We start from the raw sequence: 18,812 nt of genomic DNA on the forward strand, positions 1-18,812 counted from the left end.
CAAGAAAATTTTTAAGGGGGATTAGAAATCAAGCATCAGCAATTTATTTCTAAAACCTGTTCATACTCTCCCCTTCCCCTCCTCCCTGGGCGTTTAATTGTTATTCCAAAAGATATGGGAAAGAAAGGCATTGCAGTGTTGAAAGACATATCACACCATGATTCTTTTTGGGTGGGAAAGCAATTGCAGAAATAGTGGCCATATTGTCTTCTATTAAAATAGATTCACAAAATACCATAATGGTGTTACATATAATTAAGGTGGGATTTTATATGCATTTGGGTATTGCTCCAAGTATGGTAGGTGCAGAATGAAGATAAGAAAGGTGTTATAAAATAGAACAGCACCTCTTCCATGTTTATGGGGATTTTAAAAAACAAACTACCTTCATTTCTGATGCTTCTCTAGAAAAGAATGATGCCTGCTTTAAGATACAGGTCCTTTTCAAAAGGATGTAGGATTCATCTGTGCAATAATAATATATTTATTGTATATATAATATTGTATATTATATACAAAATGTAATATTGCAATATAATATATAATATTATAAATCATTTATGTAAGATTTACAAAATGCTTTACATATATTATCTCATTTCATCCTCACCTTATGAATAACCCTATGAAGCAGGTAGGTGAACTTATTATCCTCATTTTACTAATAAGGAAAGTATGGTTGAAAGGTCAAGTGATTAGCCCAAGGTTATTCAGCTATTAAGTTTCTTGGGTGGAAATTGAACTTAGGCCTTCCTGACTCTGTCCAGCACAGCATCCATTATATTTGAGAAGTAGGAATTGTTTTTTGCTTTTTTTGGTGGGGGTGGGGGAGGGGTGTATTTTGGCCTTTCTTTGTATCCCCAGAACTTAACAAAGTGCCTAGCACACAGTAGGTGTTTAATAAATACTAGTGGACTGGAGAACTGACTACTTTCTACTACCAAAAAATGCCGTCCTATAAAGCAATAAGGAGGCAGCTCGGGGGTATAGCGGGGTGAGTGCTGCCCTTGCCGTCAGGCAGATCTGAATTCAAATTCCACCTCAGATACTTACTTAGCTATGTGACCCTGGGCAAGTCACTCAACCTCTCTCAAAAGACGGTTCCTCACCTCTAAAATGGGACTAATGGTCATTGTGAGAATCGATCGAGGTAGCACGTGTAAAGTGCTTTGCAAACTTTAAAGCACTACAGAAATGTTAGCTGTTGTCCTATAAGCAGTAGGAAGGCTTATGCTGCCCACTCCTGATCACTTGGAGCCAGAAGGAAGAAATAAAACAAATGAAAGGGAATTTGCTAGGGGAGACAGAGTAAATGCCTCAGTTCAAATAATGGAAACACGGAATTACAGATCTGGGATAGTCCCTTGAACCCAACTCTCTCGTCCTATAGATAAGGAACCTGGGACCTAGAGAGTCAAAATAACTGGCCAGTGTTATTTCAGTAAGCTAGCCAGGGGACGAGTGGGTTTAAGAACCGAGATCCCCAGACAGATTCTCCATGTAATGGTTTCTCTACTACGGTATTGCTACGTCCCTTCTTCCTAAGGCTACTAGATGTTCTCCATCCACACAGTACTGAAACAATACCACCTTAACTTGTTTGGGTGTTGTGAAGCTTAGATAATAGACAAAATAGAAAGTAACCCCACAGGATAAAATACTATTACACCGGTTACGTTTTGGTTAATTCATACTATTTTAGTAAGAATCAAAAAATACCCCACTGTTAGTAGTCAAATTTGTCAGAAGAAAAGATTTTACTTAAAGACCCAAATTAAAGATTACCTTGAGTTTGCTGACTTCTCTCAAAGCGTCGTTTCTTTCACGTTTAAGCCTTTCTACGTCATCCGTTTCTGAAGAATCGCAGGCAAGAAGCTATCCACATTGAATTGGAAAAGGAAAACAACACGTTGGGTACTCATGATTACAGGTTAATGTGAAATATTTGTCTCCCTGTTGTCATAGTGGTTTTGCTTTTGTATGTTAGAGTTACATTTCATTAAAAAAAGCCATTAGTTTATTTTTAACCTAATCACTTGGTTAATTAAGAAGGACGCAAAAGTAATCTGGGGCAGTATCACTAACTTAAATTTAATTTTAATTTTTTAGTGCTTCCAACGGCTTTTACTTCACTATAAAACACCCATACTACTCTGCATTAAGTTAATGATAACATTTTAATTTGGCAAGTAGCAACACAATTTCCCTGAAAGGTTCAACCATATTCCAAGACAGGGCTTGTAACCCATGAATGGAATGAAGAATCTACAGCTTGCTGTCCAAACTGTCCCCTGAGGACCTTAGCACAATGTATCGCAGTTCCCAAGACTGATAAGATGTTGGCCATCATAAGGAAAACAAAACCTAGAACATGATCTGATTACTGCACAACAACTTGGAATGCTACGTGCAGTTTAGGCCTTAATGAAGACAAAACAGAGCTGGAGATGGAATAGGGGTGCTCTGATACAGGCAAGTTACTTAACCTCTCAATGCCTTGGGCAATTTCCTAAGACTTCGAATTACAGGTTAGTGGCCAATCTGTATAAGTGGAAGGAGTTTCTATACTGGGGATTCCCTATACTAAATGAAATCAGGTCTGGATCCCCCAACACCAAAAAAAAAAAAAAAAAAAAAAAAAAAAGAAGAAGGGTAAACCGACTTATTCATTTCCAGATCTGTTAACAGCAAGCAGCAGAAAGGGGAAACCACTTGAATATTGAAAAAGATGATTTTAGGGTATGGAAGGTAGAAAGCACCATTCTACCCAATGGTGGTAAATTTGGGGAATTGACTGCCCTAAGATTGAGGGTGCCTTTGTCTATAAATTATAGGATCACAGAACTTTGGAGCTGGGACAGTCTGTAATATAAGACATTTATTATTAAATCACAGACATCTATAAAAAATTAAATGAAATATATATTATTAAATAATACATGTTACTAGAAATTATCTAGCTTAAATCTCTCATAAACTAGTTAAAGAAACTTGGATACAGTGAGATGAAGTCATTTGTCAAGGTCACACAGCTGGCTGGTGACAGGGCTGGGATTCAAATTTGAGTATCCTGACTTCTTTGTACAGTAGCTTCTCCACTAGAACACTGATGCCTCTCACCTTCCCCTAAGGCTATTGGAAGTTATCCATTTATAGCTAAAATAATACTACCCTATCATGCATGAGTGAGGGCTATACATGTCATGTGTATGAAGGTTGAATATATACATAAATGGAATATATTCTGAAGACATAATGGAGGTGAAAAAGGAGCAAATACATTTTGGCACATACCAAGGCTGTAATGATAGGCAAATCACTTAATCTCTCGTTGTTTCAGGTTGGAAAGGAAATGACAACCTGCTTGGGGAGAGGGGGTTTCTACACTGGGGGTTTCCACAGGTCCAAATCCCTTCCCCTTCTTCCCCTGCCCCCCAATTCAAGAATGGCTAAAATAAACAAATGCATAAAATACCTTGGGATATCTGAGGGCCATGCCACTAACTTCTTGACACTGAAATTTTAGAATGCAATCATATCCTCACACAAACCTCTTTTGGCCACTGTAAGATGGGTAATATTGAGTTGCATGGTCTATTTGTTTGACCCCAAATCGTGTTTCTTATGTTATCATGTCATTTTAGTGTTTGTGTGTTATTCCAATTTTGCACCTGAAAAGCAAGTCCCAGATATTGCATGGAAATTCTACCAAAAAGCCCATTTTGTGAGATTCTCTTTTGGCTGCTGATTCTCTTAGGTAATGTTATCAAACGAGCTGAACCACGTCGCTGTATGGCAAAGGCAAATATCAAAACATTCGTGACCTTTCAATTATAGAGAATGTCCAGTGTGGAAACTCCATCCATCAGTTTAAAGAATAAGTTTTCTATGACTTAGTGGACAAAATTCTAGGGGGGTTACCTGAGGCACCCAGAGCTTAATCAAATTGTAACCCAATTCAACCCAATGGGCATTTATTGAGTACCTACTAAGTGCTAAGGCAGTAGGGGATACAAACACAAATGAAAAACAGTCCTTGTTATCAAGGAGATTACATTCTAGTAGGGGAGACAAATAAATGAATGAATGAATAAATGAATGAATATGATAATTACAGGTCATAGTCATCTTAGTCTTAGAGTCACACAGCTAGTATGTTTCTAAGCTTCTCTGGATTTTTTTCAATTGCATCATGTCTTCATGAGAGCACAAAGGCATCCCAGGATGAGATAAGTGTACCCTGAAGGAAGCTAGGCATTCCAACAGGCAGAAGGGGGGGGAGGACTTGCATTGGGACACAAAACTAGTAAGTGTCAGGGACCAGATTTTCCAGAGTGCAAACGCATCACTCTATGCATTATATCATGCTGTCACATGCCATGCAAAATGCATGTTTTCTACCAACTCCCAAATGCTGACTCTGCCATCATATGTGACCTTGGGTAAGTCACTTGCCCTGCTGAGACCATGTTTTTCTCATCTGTAAGAGGAGGGAGTTGGATTATACAATGTTAAAGTTCACTTTTAGCTCTAAATTTATGATCCTATGACTAAGGCTAGGTTCGACCCTGGGCAATTCAATATAATAAACACTAGCTTCCCTTAACCTCAGATTTCTCTTCTTCAAAATGAAAAGATTGCACTAGATGGCCTCTAAGGCCCCTTGTACTATAAAATCTATAATCTTATCAGATTACCTTCTTAAATACAACTCTAAGATTTTTAATTCAGACATGCTGGAACCCTGTTTCAAATCTCAGTTCTAATCTTTACATGTTGTGTAACCACGGGCAAATCACTTCACTTGACAGGATGTCAACATTCCAAGGGACATCAGAGGCCACTTGGCCCAACCTGAACCTGAACAAGAATCTATTCTAAAACAAACCTGAAAAATGAACCATTGCCTGGTACGCAGTAGGTGTTTAATAAATGTTTACTGACTCAGTGACTGATCATCCAGACTTTGCTTGGAAGATATATAGTGAAGGGGAAATCACTACCTCCTGAGGATGCCCACTCTACTTTGGGAAGTCCATTCTACTTCTTATTGTCAGAAAGTTTTTTCTCTCCTCAAGAATAAATCTGCCTTCTTTCCATTCCCAAACCGTTGTTCTGAATCCTGATTTTGAAGGCCAAATAGAATAAATTGAATCTTTCTCCCACGTGTGAAACTTTCAAATGTGTGGAGGTTGCTATTCTTCTAAACCTTCTCTTTTTCAAGCAAAACAGTCCCAAGTTCTTCAACCAAATGGAAAAATTTTTGTGACTCTTATGTGACTCTTCCCTGTATGCTCTCCAGTTTAACAATGTCCTTCCTAAAAGATGGCACCTGGAACTGAACGCAATCCTCCAGCTGTGGACTGATGAGAGTAGAATACAGGAGGATTCTAATTTTCCTAGTGTTACTAGTGATCTATCTCAATGCAGCCTGCAATCACTTGTACATAGTTGTTTACAGGTTGTCACCTTAATTAGATTGTAAACACTCTGAATTCAGGGGCAGTTTTATTTTGTTTGTTTTGCCTTTCTTCTATCCCTACTGCTTAGCACTAGGGCATGTAGTTGGTGTTTAATAAATGGCTTAGCTGTGCAAATCTTAGGTATAATCTCTATGGGCTTCAGTTTCCTCATCTCTAAAATAGGTATACATATAATACATATATATATAATAATATTTATAGTGCTGTTGTGAAGAAATCACTTTGTACATTTTAAAGTACTATATTAATGTGAATTGCTATTATTTACAACTCCCATTCAGGTCTTCCTTTGGGCCTTGAATTCCTCTTAATGGTACTATCATTTTTCTTAGCCATCCAGTCACCTAGGCAACATCGTGACTACTGCTTGGACTCCGTATCCAATCTTTTGCTAAGTCATCTTTTTGATGAACTTTTGTACCTGTTTCCATCTGGCCTAAACTGCTTTTTAAGAAGTTCTTTTCTTCAGTAAATTTGTGTGCCTCTTTTACCATTTGGCCAATTCTGTTTTTTAAGGAGTTCTTTTCTTCACTATTTTTTGGTCCCTCTTTTGCCAAGCTGTTAATTATCTTTTCATAATTTTTTTTCATTACTTTCTTTTCCCAACTTTTCCTCTACCACCCATTTCTTTCTTTAGTTCTAGGAATTCTTGTTGGGCTTTTATCCAATTTGCATTTTTGAGGCTTTGCCTGTAGCTGTTTTCACATTGTCTTTTGACCAAGGTCAGGTTCTTTTTTGGTTGTTTTCTAGACTATTTCTTCACTTTGAACTTTATATTAAACTTGGGTTCAGCTCACCAGGGGGTGGAGAAGCATTGTTCCAATCCAGGTTTTTTTCATGTTGATACTTTAAGCGGTAGATCTAGGGTTCTGTAAGTTTCTGGTGCTTCTAAGGGTAGTATTGTCCTGGGAAAGGAGTGATCACTACCCTCCCGGGTGTTCTGGTCCCTACTCAGGAAGGGACCCCAGTCCCTTGTAGCTGCAAGCACTAGATATCCTCTCTGTCCTGGAAATGCAATCAAGGCCCTTGCTGACTGACCACAGGTGTTCCTCTCTGCTCTGCTCTATGGGCAATGAAGTTGGTAAATAGTACCAGGTCCTGATCCAGTGATTTCTTTCTAAGTTTTCTGATCCTCTTACTGACTCTGGGCTCAGAGCTCCCAAAGCTGCTGACACCACTGTTGCCACCTCCACGGCAGCTGGTGCTGCCATCGTGTGCACTCCAGGCTGGCCCCCACCCCAGTGTCACAGACCTTTCCTGCTGACCTCCCAAGTTGTCTTGGGCTGGAAAAATGTTTCACCACAACCTTTGGTTGTCTATTCTGCTCTAGAATTTAATTTGACATGTTATTTTAAAGTTGTTTGGAGGAGAATGTTGGGAGAGTTCAGCTAGGTCACTACCTCTACTCTACCATCTTGGCTCTGCCCCAGGTCATTTCAATTCTTTGTTGGCAGTTTTTCAAATCTATCCATCCCTTCCTTTCTCTTTTCAGTGCAAGCACTCTAGTTCAGGGTCCTGTTAACTTTTATTTGGACTATTGGGATTGCTTGCTAATTTGGCCTTCTTCCTCCAAATTTTCCCTTCTCTGTCTATGACATCACACTGACACCAAATAAATCATCTTACAGCAATGCTTTGTTATACTCTCATGCTTAAAATTCCATTGCCTGATGGGATAAAATCATAGATCACAGGAAAAGGGTAAAATGGAATAGGATCAAGAATTTAGCATTTTACATTTGGAAGGAGACTGGCCCAATCTCTAAATTTTACAAATGGAGAAAATGAGGCACATAATAAAGTAAAGGATTTGGGCAACATGCCTTTTAGTGGGAACTAGAATGAAAGTACATTGACTCCTAATCCCAATACCCCTGAACCCCTTGCACAGGGTTGTTTTTTACTATTGCTTCCACCTGCCCTATCCTCCAACTAAACTGAACTCTCAGCATCTCTTGCATAGTCTTCAAACTATTCTACTTCTTCATTCTTGCTAGTTCTCCTCTATTATCTTTCCTTCCTAATTCTCTCTGTTTAACTCCAACAGGCCTATCTTAAATCCTTTAAGGCCTACCTTAAATCCCTTAAAGTCTGTCTCAGCTGTCAGCCACATGAGGGCATGACGAGAGCTTATCCATTTTTACATCCTTCTCAGCACAGTGTTTGACATATATTGTATATTCAATCCATATTTGCTTAATGAATTAATAAGCCCTTAGATTATCTTTCTTTTTTTGCTTATTGAGCTACTAGTAAGGTATACAAGCAGGTAGTGATACAGCATCTCTCTTTTCCAATGCTCTTTCCAAAAGACTATCAACCTTCCTGGATTGTTAGTCTGCAGGCAAGAAACAGAAGAGCACCTTAGAACAAAAAGGCTAGGAGACGATATCTGCCATTTTCATGGGGTGATTCATTAACAGGAAGAACTGCTACGAATATTATTCCAAAAGAACAATTGGAGAATGTCATCCATCTTTTGGTGATGGTTGTAAGGCTAAGATGAAGCAAGGTCTCGATAAAACAATCTAACAGCTCTTGTATATCATCTTTATCAAAAGGAAGAAATCACTGGCATATAGAAAAATCTTGAATAATTATCATTAGCACTTCACTTTTGCTATCAAAGTATAGGAGACTGAACATACCCTTGTCTGACCTAAAATCCTAGGGGTGGGAAGGAAGTGCTATGCTCACTCTCTGGAACATCAGTGTAGCACTCTGAAACCACAAAGAAAGCTCTACGTTTACGGATCAAACTACAGCAAGTGTCTTGCTCACCTGGCATTTGGCCAGTCCCTCAAGCACCTTTGCCTTTCCTCATAGAAACCGGGTACCATGGCAGCCAGAAGCATTAGGCAGCAGTGAAAAAGGGCCCTTCGATGGTTAATTTTTTTTTTTGTTATTGTTGTTGAATATCTGAATTGAAGGCTTGAAAATATTCCTAGCAGGAGAAAAACTGGGCTCGTGCAGCTCGACTCCTCCCCATTTAATGGTAGCACAGTCTGAATGCTAATGGAGTGTCTTAATGCAGGAGGACTAGACGCCCTTTAAGAGCCACCTACTGTATGCATTAAAGCAATTCTCTACTCAGAGTTGCACTCAGTGTAATTCACTGCATTAAAATAAGCAATTTGTCAAGGATTACAACCTGATTTGAAAGTTAATGCATTTTGAAAATAGGTCATAGATGTTTTTATTCTCACAGGACAAAGCCCATTTTGATTCATGGTGGCTGGTCATCAATTCACCAAGGATTTTCTTCGGTTCAAATTAGCAGCCTCCCATCCCACTCTCCCTCGACACAGGGCGTCAGATATAAAGGAAGCACCTAGGAGGCACAGTGCATAGAGCACTGGGCCTTGAAGCCAGGAAGACTTGAGTTCAAATTTGGCCTCAGACACTTACTAGCTGTGTGACACTGGGCAAGTCACTTAACCTCTGCCTGCGTCAGTGTCCTCCTCTGCAAAATAATAACAATGACAGTAATATCTCCTACTGCCCAAGGTTGTTCTGAAAATCGAATGACATAATATTTGTAAAGTACTTTCATAAGTAAGCTCTATATAACTACTAGCCATGATGATCATTATCATTATGTTCTCAAGTTCTCCTACTTCTTTGATACCCTCCTTGAAAACAGAGCTTTCAACACAACCAGAGAATAAAAATATATTTCAAACGTGTAAACTTAAAGAACCAGAAGTAAATCAGATATTAAAAAATTTTGCATTGTTTTACTTGCGTTAAAAATATGAACATAAAAATTTAGAATAATTATACGACTCATGATGGTAATGATCTGCTATTAATTAACTGCAAATTAGAAAATTATATAGAGTATATACTCTACCTGTGGGTCTAATAAATGGGAAATTTCATGGGCACCAAGCTTTGCGGATTTTTGCCCAACGCCTACTTCATTTAGCTGCAAGCGGAATAATTCTCTGGAAACCTGGACAAAATCTAGAATGGTACAGAGCTACTGTTAACAAAGCCAAAGTTAATATACTTCTCCCTAATGTTTTACAACTACACAGCATTCTGTTTTAATTAAGTCTTTTAATAGGTTCAACAAAATTACAACTTGAGAAAGGTACTGAAAAGATGAACTAAATATAATCTTGATTTAGAAATTAGCAAACAAAGCAAACCAAATCAATAACCCCAAAATGTGGATTTAGCCTCTAGCCTCTCTCTATTTCTATTGGTCAAACTCAAAGGTTATTTAGTATAAATATTCTCAAATTGTACTACTTATTTGACACACAACCTGCGAACAACAGAGCTCTCAACACAAGTGTGAAATAAAATTGTTATTTTGAATGTGTAAAAAAACATAAAGAAATCAGAAACATTGAACAATTTGATATGTAACATTGCTTCCATATGAATTCAAACAAAGAAAAAAAACCCAGATGAATATATTTAACTCTCTAAATTCTCTCTGTTACACAGAGAGCTCTTTCTGAAATCAAGTAGAATGATACAATTTAGGGGGCTGCTATTTGGAGTAACATGGGGCTTCCAGTTGGACATGGGACTTCCAGTGGCTGAGCTCCCTAAAAATAGGGAGCATATCTTTTTAATTTCTATATCCTTATCATCACTTAGCATTGTGTCTTGCACACTGTAGATGCTTGGTAAGATATTTGTTAAAGAATTAATGAATATCATATCTCTGAGCAAAAATGAAGGTCTCTTGAGAATTTTTTCTCCTTACAAATGTATGTGTGTATACATATATATCTTCACACACATGTACATGTATATATGTATATGTATCTTCAAACACATGTAAGTGTGTCTATGTAGACACATGTATACGTGTCTATAGTACACACATATGCACATATAAGGAGTGGGGAAAACATACACAATATACACATGTATGTGTATATGTGTAATACATACATATATACATGCACACACACGTTCTCCCTATCCCCTTAAAAGTAGCAAATAGAAGTGTATGTGTGTCTATCAGAACCTATGATTTCATCAGCACGGGAGGGAGAGGGGTAACTAGCTCCTGATGTGGCAACTTTTTTCATAGATCAAAACCCATCTGTTATTTACTAGATAAGATTCAGGATGCACAAGGCACATAAAGATTAAGTGATTTTCACTGGAATACACAGTAAGTAAATGCTGGAGTTGAGATTTAACCCAGAACTTTTCAACTCCAAGGTTAGCACTCTAACCAATATGCCATGGTGCCTCTAGCAAAATAAGAAAACATTTCATTTTCTGGGCTGAATGAGGAAAGTACAACCAATTACATCAGCTTCTTGCCCCTAAGATGATGTCTGCCTTACAGATGAGTTAAGGTTGTGGTGTTATATGATTGATTGAAGAGCCTGAGATACTGTTTGTAACTCTAAATGGAGGGAGGACAAGATATTTCAATGAAAATGATTCTCAGCCAGGTTGCATATTGTGATTCAGAGCTATAGGCCAGACATTACCTCCGAAAGACACAGTTCCCCTGGAGTCTATTTGCACTTGCTGCCTCAGAGCTTTGTGCTCTTCCTCAGTGGGCTGAATACCAAGATAATTTAGGGCCTGGAAGAAAAAGAGGAGAATTTTCACATCTTGACCACCACAGAATAAAACCCTATCTATTACACCTTCATTTCATTAGCTGATACAAAAATCAAAAGAAGGTGTTGTGACCAGAGTAATGAATAAAATGGATGAGTCAAGTTGGCTTGCTGCTTGTGGATTAACTGTCCATCAAATATTTACTTTCTGAGATTCCAAACAATTTTTTTTTCTAAACCTGCTCTTTCTGGCCAAAACAAAATTCATATGCATAGCAACTGCCACAAGGACAAATGACTCCTTCATTTTACAAAATTATATATGCAAGTAAGAGAAGGGCAGCAAGAAAATGTGAACAAAACAAGGAGAGAAAATAAATAAATGATTTATAAATAAAATTTATAAGCAAAAGAAAGAAAAAAGATTTTAAAAATCCAAAACATTATTCTGTATTACTCAATACAAGATACATTGTATTGCACAAAATACAAGATTGTCATTCAATTGTAGTCATCTCTGACTCTTCATGACCCCATGGACCCTTCTATCCTTCATTCTTTCCAGAAGTCTGTCCAAGCTCATGTGTGTTCCTTCCATGACACTACCTATCCATCTCCTCCTCTGACATCCCCCTTCCCTTTTGCCTTCATTCTTTCTCATTATCAGGGTCTTTTTCAGTGAGTCAGTCTTCTCCTCACATGGCAAAAGTATTTAAGCTTCAGCTTCAGTATCTGACCTTCCACAGTGAATAGTCTGAATTAACTTCTCTTTTTTTTTTTGAGGGGGGGAAGGCAGGGCAATTGGGGTTAAGTGACTTGCCCAAGGTCACACAGCTAGTAAGTGTGTCAAGTGTCTGAGCCTGGATTTGAACTCAGGTCCTCCTGACTCCACGGTCTGTGCTCTACTCACTGCGCCAACTAGCTGCCCCATTATTTTCTTTAAATATTGACTGATATGATCTCCTTGCTGTCCAAGGGACTCTCAAGTCTTTTCCATCACCACAATCCAAAGTGTAGATTCTATGGCATTCAGCTTTCCTTATGATCCAACTCTCACAGCCATACAGTGCTATTGGAAAACCATGGCTTTGACTATATATGGACCTGTGTCAGCATGGTAATGTCTCTGCTTTTTAGTTTGCCATCCGAATAGGCCACAGCTTTCCTTCCAAGGAACAAGTATCTTTTAATCTCATGGCTGCAGTCACTGTCTGCAGTGATCTTTGAGCCCAAAAACATAAAATCTGACACTGCATCCATTTCTTCTCCCTCCCTCTATTTGCCAGGAAGTGATGAGACCATTTGCCACTACATCAGGGTGTTTTTTTTTTCTAATGTTAAACTTCAAGCCAGCTTTTACACTCTCCTCCTTCAGCCTCTCAAGAGGCTTCTTTATTCCATTCCTCTTCACTTTCTGCCGTCACAGTCGTATCATCTGCATATCTGAGGTTGTTAATATTTCTCCTGGCAACCTTAATTCCGGCTTTTTATTCATCCAGCCTGGCATTTTGCATGATGTACTCTGAATATACATTAAATAAATAAGGTGACAATATACAGCCTGGTTGTACTCCACAATGCCATATTTATCCCTAAAGAACGCTGGTCCCACCTCACAAGTTTCCTGCTGGACCTCTCAATCTGGATGGCTTATGCTAAATATGTTCAAAACAAAGTTCATCATTTTTCCCCCTAAATCTGCCCTTCCTCCAAATTTCCCTAGTACTATCCACCAGTTATACAGACTAATAATCTTAGAATTGTCGTTGACCATCCCCTCTCCTTCATCTTACGACTAAAATAGCCTCTTCATTTACATTCCTACTTCTAGGCTCTCTAACGGATCTTCCTTACAGAATTAGAAATAATCCTCCTAAGTCAGAAGTCTGACTATGATGAACTCATACCGAAAGGTAGGCTCCCTTTGGCATTAGGAATAAAATAAAAACTCCAACTGGAATTGAATTGAACTCCAACTTACTCTTCTAGTTAAGTATCTCACAATTCTGTCATTTACATTTTATGTTCCAGACAAACTGGATCATTAGCTGTCCCTAAACTAGACATTCCATTTGCCACCTCTGTGTATTTGTAAAAGAACACACTCCTTTTCTTATAGCACAATGGTATTCCATTACATTTATATACCATAATTTGTTCAGCCATTCCCCAATTGATGGGCATCCCTTTGATCTCCAATTTTTTGCTACCACAAAAAGAGCTGCTATAAATATTTCTATACATATGGGACCCTTTCCCACTTGTGTGATCTCTTTGGGATACAGCCCCAGAAGTAGTATTGCTGGGTCAAAGGGTATGCACATTTTTATAGCCCTTTGGGCATAGTTCCAAACTGCTCTCTAGAATGGCTGAATCTGTTCACAACTCCACCAACAATGTAACAGTGTTCCAATTTTCCCACATTCTCTCCAGTATCTATCATTTTCCTGTTTTGTCATATTAGCCAATCTGACAGGAGAGATGTGGTACCTATGAGTTGTTTTGATTTGTACTTCTCTAATCAGTAGTGATTTAGAGTATTTTTTTCATATGCCTATAGATATGTTTAATTTCTTCCTCTGAAAACTGCCTGTTCGTATCTTACGGACTTCATAATAACCTGGAAAGACCTACATGATCTGATGCTGAGTGAAGGGAGCAGAACAAGGAGAACACTGTATACAACCACAGTCATATTGCTTCTATGATGACTAACTTTGATAGACTTGGCTCTTCTCAGCAATACAAGGTTCAAAGACAACTCCAAAGAACTCATGATGGAGAAAGCTCTCTGCAGCCAGAGAAAGAACTGTGGAGTCTAAATGTGGACTGTGGCACACTGTTTGCTCTCCTTTTTTTCCATTTGTATTTTTTTTTCTTTTGTTCTCTCTTTCTCATGATTCATTCCATTGGTCATAATTCTTCTTTACAACTTGACTGTGTAAATAAGTTTAATGTGAAGGGATATGTAGAATATATATCAGGTTCCATACTGTCTTGTGGGGGAGGGGAGGGAAGGAGGAAAATTTGGAACTCAAAAACTTGTGGAACTGACTGTTGTAAACTAAAGTTAAAAAATCTAATTAAAAAAAAAACAAAACACATCTTTTCTCCAATCAATCCCTTTCAGAAGCCTATTCCTCCTTCAAGCCTCAAATCAGGTACCACTTTCTATAAAAAAGACTTTCCTGATCTTTTCTTCCCCTCCCTCCCTCTGATATCCTTTAACTTAACTTACATTTACTCATCTATATGGATTTTGTATCCTCCCTCCAGTCTCCACTCTTGCCTGGCCCAGTAGAATACTAGACTTGTTTAATTTTTTTTGTCTTTGTATACTCAGTTCATAGTGCTTATATACAAAGCTCTTAATAAATGTTTGCTGAATTTCCTATCATTAGTAGGAATAAGCAGCTAGCTACCTAATCAGATAAACTAATGTATGTAGCTCTGTAAACATGCTATATACCCTAAGGGAAAAGGCTACTTCTCTAACCACGACTTAATATCAATTAAAAAGAATAACATTAGAATTACTAAAAAGAAGCACTTAATTAAATTTTTCTTTATTTTTAATTCATGGGATAAAACAAACATTTCCATAACATAGTATAATTTAAAAAAATGATTACACATGAAACCATTATGTACAATTTGCTATTCCATTTAAATATATAATAAAGTTATCATGTAAATTTTTTTTTCTCTTTTTAAAAATAAAAATAAGAATAGATTATAGACTGTAGAATATAAGCTCCTTCTAGGCAGGGGCTTTTATTTTTGTCTTTGCATATCTAACAGCTAACACAATGCCTGGCACATAATGGGTGCTTGATAATGAAAGTATCTGAACTTTATGTATAAGTTAATTTAAAACCCCAATATATCTAGTGATCATGTGATGAAAGGCAGTATGATCAAGTGGAAAGACTGCTGGACCAAGAATCAGGAAAGACCTGGGTTCAAAACCTTCCTGTTAATAGCCAACTACATAACCAAGGGACCTCCAGTAAGATCCTCGAACCTTTCTAAGCCTCGATTTCCTCATCTCTGAAATGGGGAGAATAGAAACATTTAATGCACAGGGTTATTGTGAGGACTGATTGAGATAATGTGTGTAAAGCATTCTGCAAACCTTAAAGAATTATATAAAGCTATTACTATTTTAATTTTGATCACTTATACTTTATGGGATAGTATAATATGAGAAGGTATGACAGGATAACTGGTAAAAATTATTAATAGAGCAATTTCAAAAAAAGAAAAGGAAGAGATTAAACCTCTGGTAGAACTTTAGTGATAATCCATTATATATGTTTTACTGGACTTGAACTACTATCTGAACTAGGAAGCAAAAAAGAAACTTAGAAAATTCACTAATTAAAGATCCTGTTAGTGAAGTGTATACACACACACACACACACACACACACACACAGAGTCATTTGTCAAATATGAAACTATGAGCTTTGCTGACATGTCATTCTATTAGTATTATATTATAATAATTATATTAGATATTAATGGGAAATATGCGTGTAACTCACCCACACACATATAATTTGAGCACACTATTCATGAAAGATAAGAATACTTAAAATACCCTGGCTTCAGTTATTTAAAAACAAAAAAAATTTAAAATTAACGACAGAAATCTAAAAATAATCAGAATTATTTAATTTTCTAATATTTGTTCTTGCTTATAAACTTTACGCCAATTGTGGTCATTGGTCACAACATATCTGCTTGATATGTGTGTGTGTGTGTGTGTGATGAGAAGGAAACGCGACAATTTAATTAATTACAGTACAAATTACACTACGCCTGAACTTAACATAATAGCTATACAGAAGGTCATGTGCCCTAAAGGAATACATTTTGTAATAGGTGAATAGGTGAATTGAGTATATTATATCCAAGGTAGAAAATGGTAATTCAATAAAGCTAAAAAATAAATCAGATGAGTCGATCTTAGTTTTAACAAAATGAGGAGACTTAAATAAGGCCTGGAATGATGAATTATTATTCTATATTTGAGAGGAAAAATGCAATTTTCTACTGGATGAGGGCCTGTAATGTTTCCATAATCCTGAATGAATGATTAAGAAAATATTACTTTCTTAAAATACTACTGAAAACCATCCAACCTGAAACATAAAGGAGGTTAGCAGAAGCAGCAGCTGTCATCAGAAATTGAGTAAACTATTTCTCAGCCAAGCCTTTTTTCAAATGTGAAAGAAACAGCAGAGGTAGAGTAAATATCAGAGAAATGACATCTGGGTCCCAGCGGATACTTCTCAGGTACGATAATAGGGATGGATTCAGGAGTAGGATATTCCTTTCCTCTTTGCAAGGACCAATAATCAAGTACCCTTTATTAGATGTGCTTTATCCTACTTATATCACAGGCTTACTATAAGGCTCAAATAGGGCATCAGGCCATATTTTAAATCATCTGGAATGTACATAAAAAGGTGGTGATGGTGGTGTCACTTTTGAGCTTGCATAGGTATGAAATAATTCTCAGAATGTTCATTTGAAGAGGCAGCGGTACCATCATTTTGCAGATCATGAAATAACAAATGATTAGCTTTATATCGGAAGAGCTGTTAGAAATCATTTTTCTATACATCTGGATTATCTTTATATACTCTACCATAAGTGGAAATGTATAACGTGTTACCTTGACAGGTAATTTAGTTTCCTTTGCTCAAATGCTCGCATCTCTACCATCCTTAAAAATCTCTTCTATTGACTGGTCTAATTACTTAACAGCTACATAGCTAGCCAACAGCTTTTTTCCTTGCAAGACTTTATTACCCCATCAGCTTATTTAGATTAAAATTTATTTACTTAATTTTTTAAAACCATAAATTGTATGTCTGACAGACAACCAAATAGGATATATATTTTTATCTAAGTTACACATCTTGAGAATTTAGAGTTTTTATGTTGCCTGTGCAACAAAATGAAGACTGATCTTATGACGCTGATCTTATCTGCAGAGTGTCTGTATAGTGGGTAATAAAATCTAATCTACCTACCAGGTAACAATCGAAGTAGAAAAACCCTCATCGAATGTCAAACACGTTGACCTCAGTGCTTAGCACAGTATCTGGCATGTAGTAAGTGCTTAATAAATGATTATTGACTGAAATCATTACAATAGCTGCTCTAGGAATATCTGAGGGGAAGAAAGATTAAATTTTAGGGAAGCACTTTATTAGATGACACACCCTTTTAGCATTCATAAAGCAAAGATATCTGAGTGGAGAGAAATTATGAAATGCACGGTAGAGAAAAACAGAACAGCTTTAACACTGTAGTCTCAGATTCCTTTCTATTGTAGGAAAAATTCTACTTTATCTTTTCACCAAAAAAAATTTTTATAAAAAGAAATATGCTCCACTTTATCTCCTCACTAAAAAATTTTTTTTAAAGAAAGGAATATGTTTAAAACAAATGGTGGAACAAACACTGAATTCCTATTCCGTAATTATGCATGCCATATACGTATATGCATATATATACATACATATTATTTAAAATTTAACCTAATTTAGATTAAAAAGTAATATTTTTATGAAAATTAATCGGATGGAAAAGAGGGGTTAAGAGCCTTCATTTTAAAATTAAATCACACCCTCAGAAACTTCCAGGTGAGAAAGATGTTAGAGCCAATATAGAAATCTTGTATTATGATAACATTAGCTAGACAATCTTCCCAAATAACCAGAGAGCTGGAGCTAATTTTTCATCTTGAAAGAAACATTGCATTAAATTATCACTATTAAAGTCTAGGATCCTTAGTTTTTAGAAATATCAGTGATACTTTTCGAAAGCCATAGAACCCACAGTTAGGTTTTGGTGATTAATAATATTCATAATTAGCCAGAACTTGAATTTTATATCATAATGACATGTTAAAAAGGGAAGAGTGGTTGGCATGGGATACAATAGTTTGCATAAATGGAAAGCAGATGTATTAAATCAAGGCTGTCCAACCTTAGGTTTTTATTGAAACAACAGACAGTATCATTTTGATTTGCCATTTTAGTGAGAGCTCTGCGGTAGCTCGGCTTCATTTACTAAAGCATTTACGTAAATTTCTATGCTTGTAAGCAGGCTGCATAAATTGCACTGCAGGCCGCATTTTGGACAGTCCTGTATTAAATGATCAAATCAACTAATCCATTGAATAAACGCAATAAATATTTATTTGTGGATCGCTCCTATCTGTCATTTCTCAAAGATTTTGGGGGCATTGCTTATGTGCCCAGAATACGCTGGTGTATCTATAACAGATACAGGCATTTTGGCATAGCAAATATGTAACCAAATCTTAGAACCAGGAAGGTCTGGGTTCAAGTCTTGCTTCTGACATTTACTGACTACGTGACTCTAGGCAAGTTATCTCTCAGTGCTCAGGGCAAATATAGAAGACTATAAATTGCAGAGAATGTGTGAAATTGGAAAAAAGGAGTTTCATGTATCATTGAAATCTTAGGTCCAGGCTCAATCATTAAGTCTAACTTTAGGAGTTTATAATCTAATTAGCAAGATAATTTTAATTATACAATATAATATACAAAAATACAATAGAAAGCAAAACAAAACAGTATATAGTCCAGTACTAAGTTGAGCTGGCTAAGTACAATAAGGGTTCAGAAAAAAAACTGACCCCAAAGTACAAGACAGGAAGGATTTGGACAGGGATAGAGGAAGGTAAGGAGGGCATGCTAGGAATGAGCAAGGGAATGCAGACAGGAATAAGCACCACAGATACT

The 18,812-nt window shown here is 36.9% G+C and overlaps 1 protein-coding gene across 2 annotated transcripts in view; it reads right to left on the bottom strand.

Annotated features, from left to right (window-relative positions):
- STXBP4 (syntaxin binding protein 4) overlaps positions 1 to 18,812 on the bottom strand; it is a 228,831-nt gene that overhangs the window by 142,073 nt on the left and 67,946 nt on the right. For both annotated transcript variants that reach the window (XM_036753251.1, XM_036753252.1), the window contains exons 8-10: positions 10,952 to 11,048; positions 9,337 to 9,449; positions 1,786 to 1,875 (exon numbers count right to left, since the gene is read on the bottom strand). In XM_036753251.1, the coding sequence (XP_036609146.1) occupies positions 1,786 to 1,875; positions 9,337 to 9,449; positions 10,952 to 11,048 (300 nt within the window). The remainder of the gene's footprint in view (positions 1 to 1,785; positions 1,876 to 9,336; positions 9,450 to 10,951; positions 11,049 to 18,812) is intronic.

This window comes from Trichosurus vulpecula, chromosome 4 (genome assembly GCF_011100635.1).
Source record: "Trichosurus vulpecula isolate mTriVul1 chromosome 4, mTriVul1.pri, whole genome shotgun sequence".
Classification (NCBI taxonomy): domain Eukaryota; kingdom Metazoa; phylum Chordata; class Mammalia; order Diprotodontia; family Phalangeridae; genus Trichosurus; species Trichosurus vulpecula.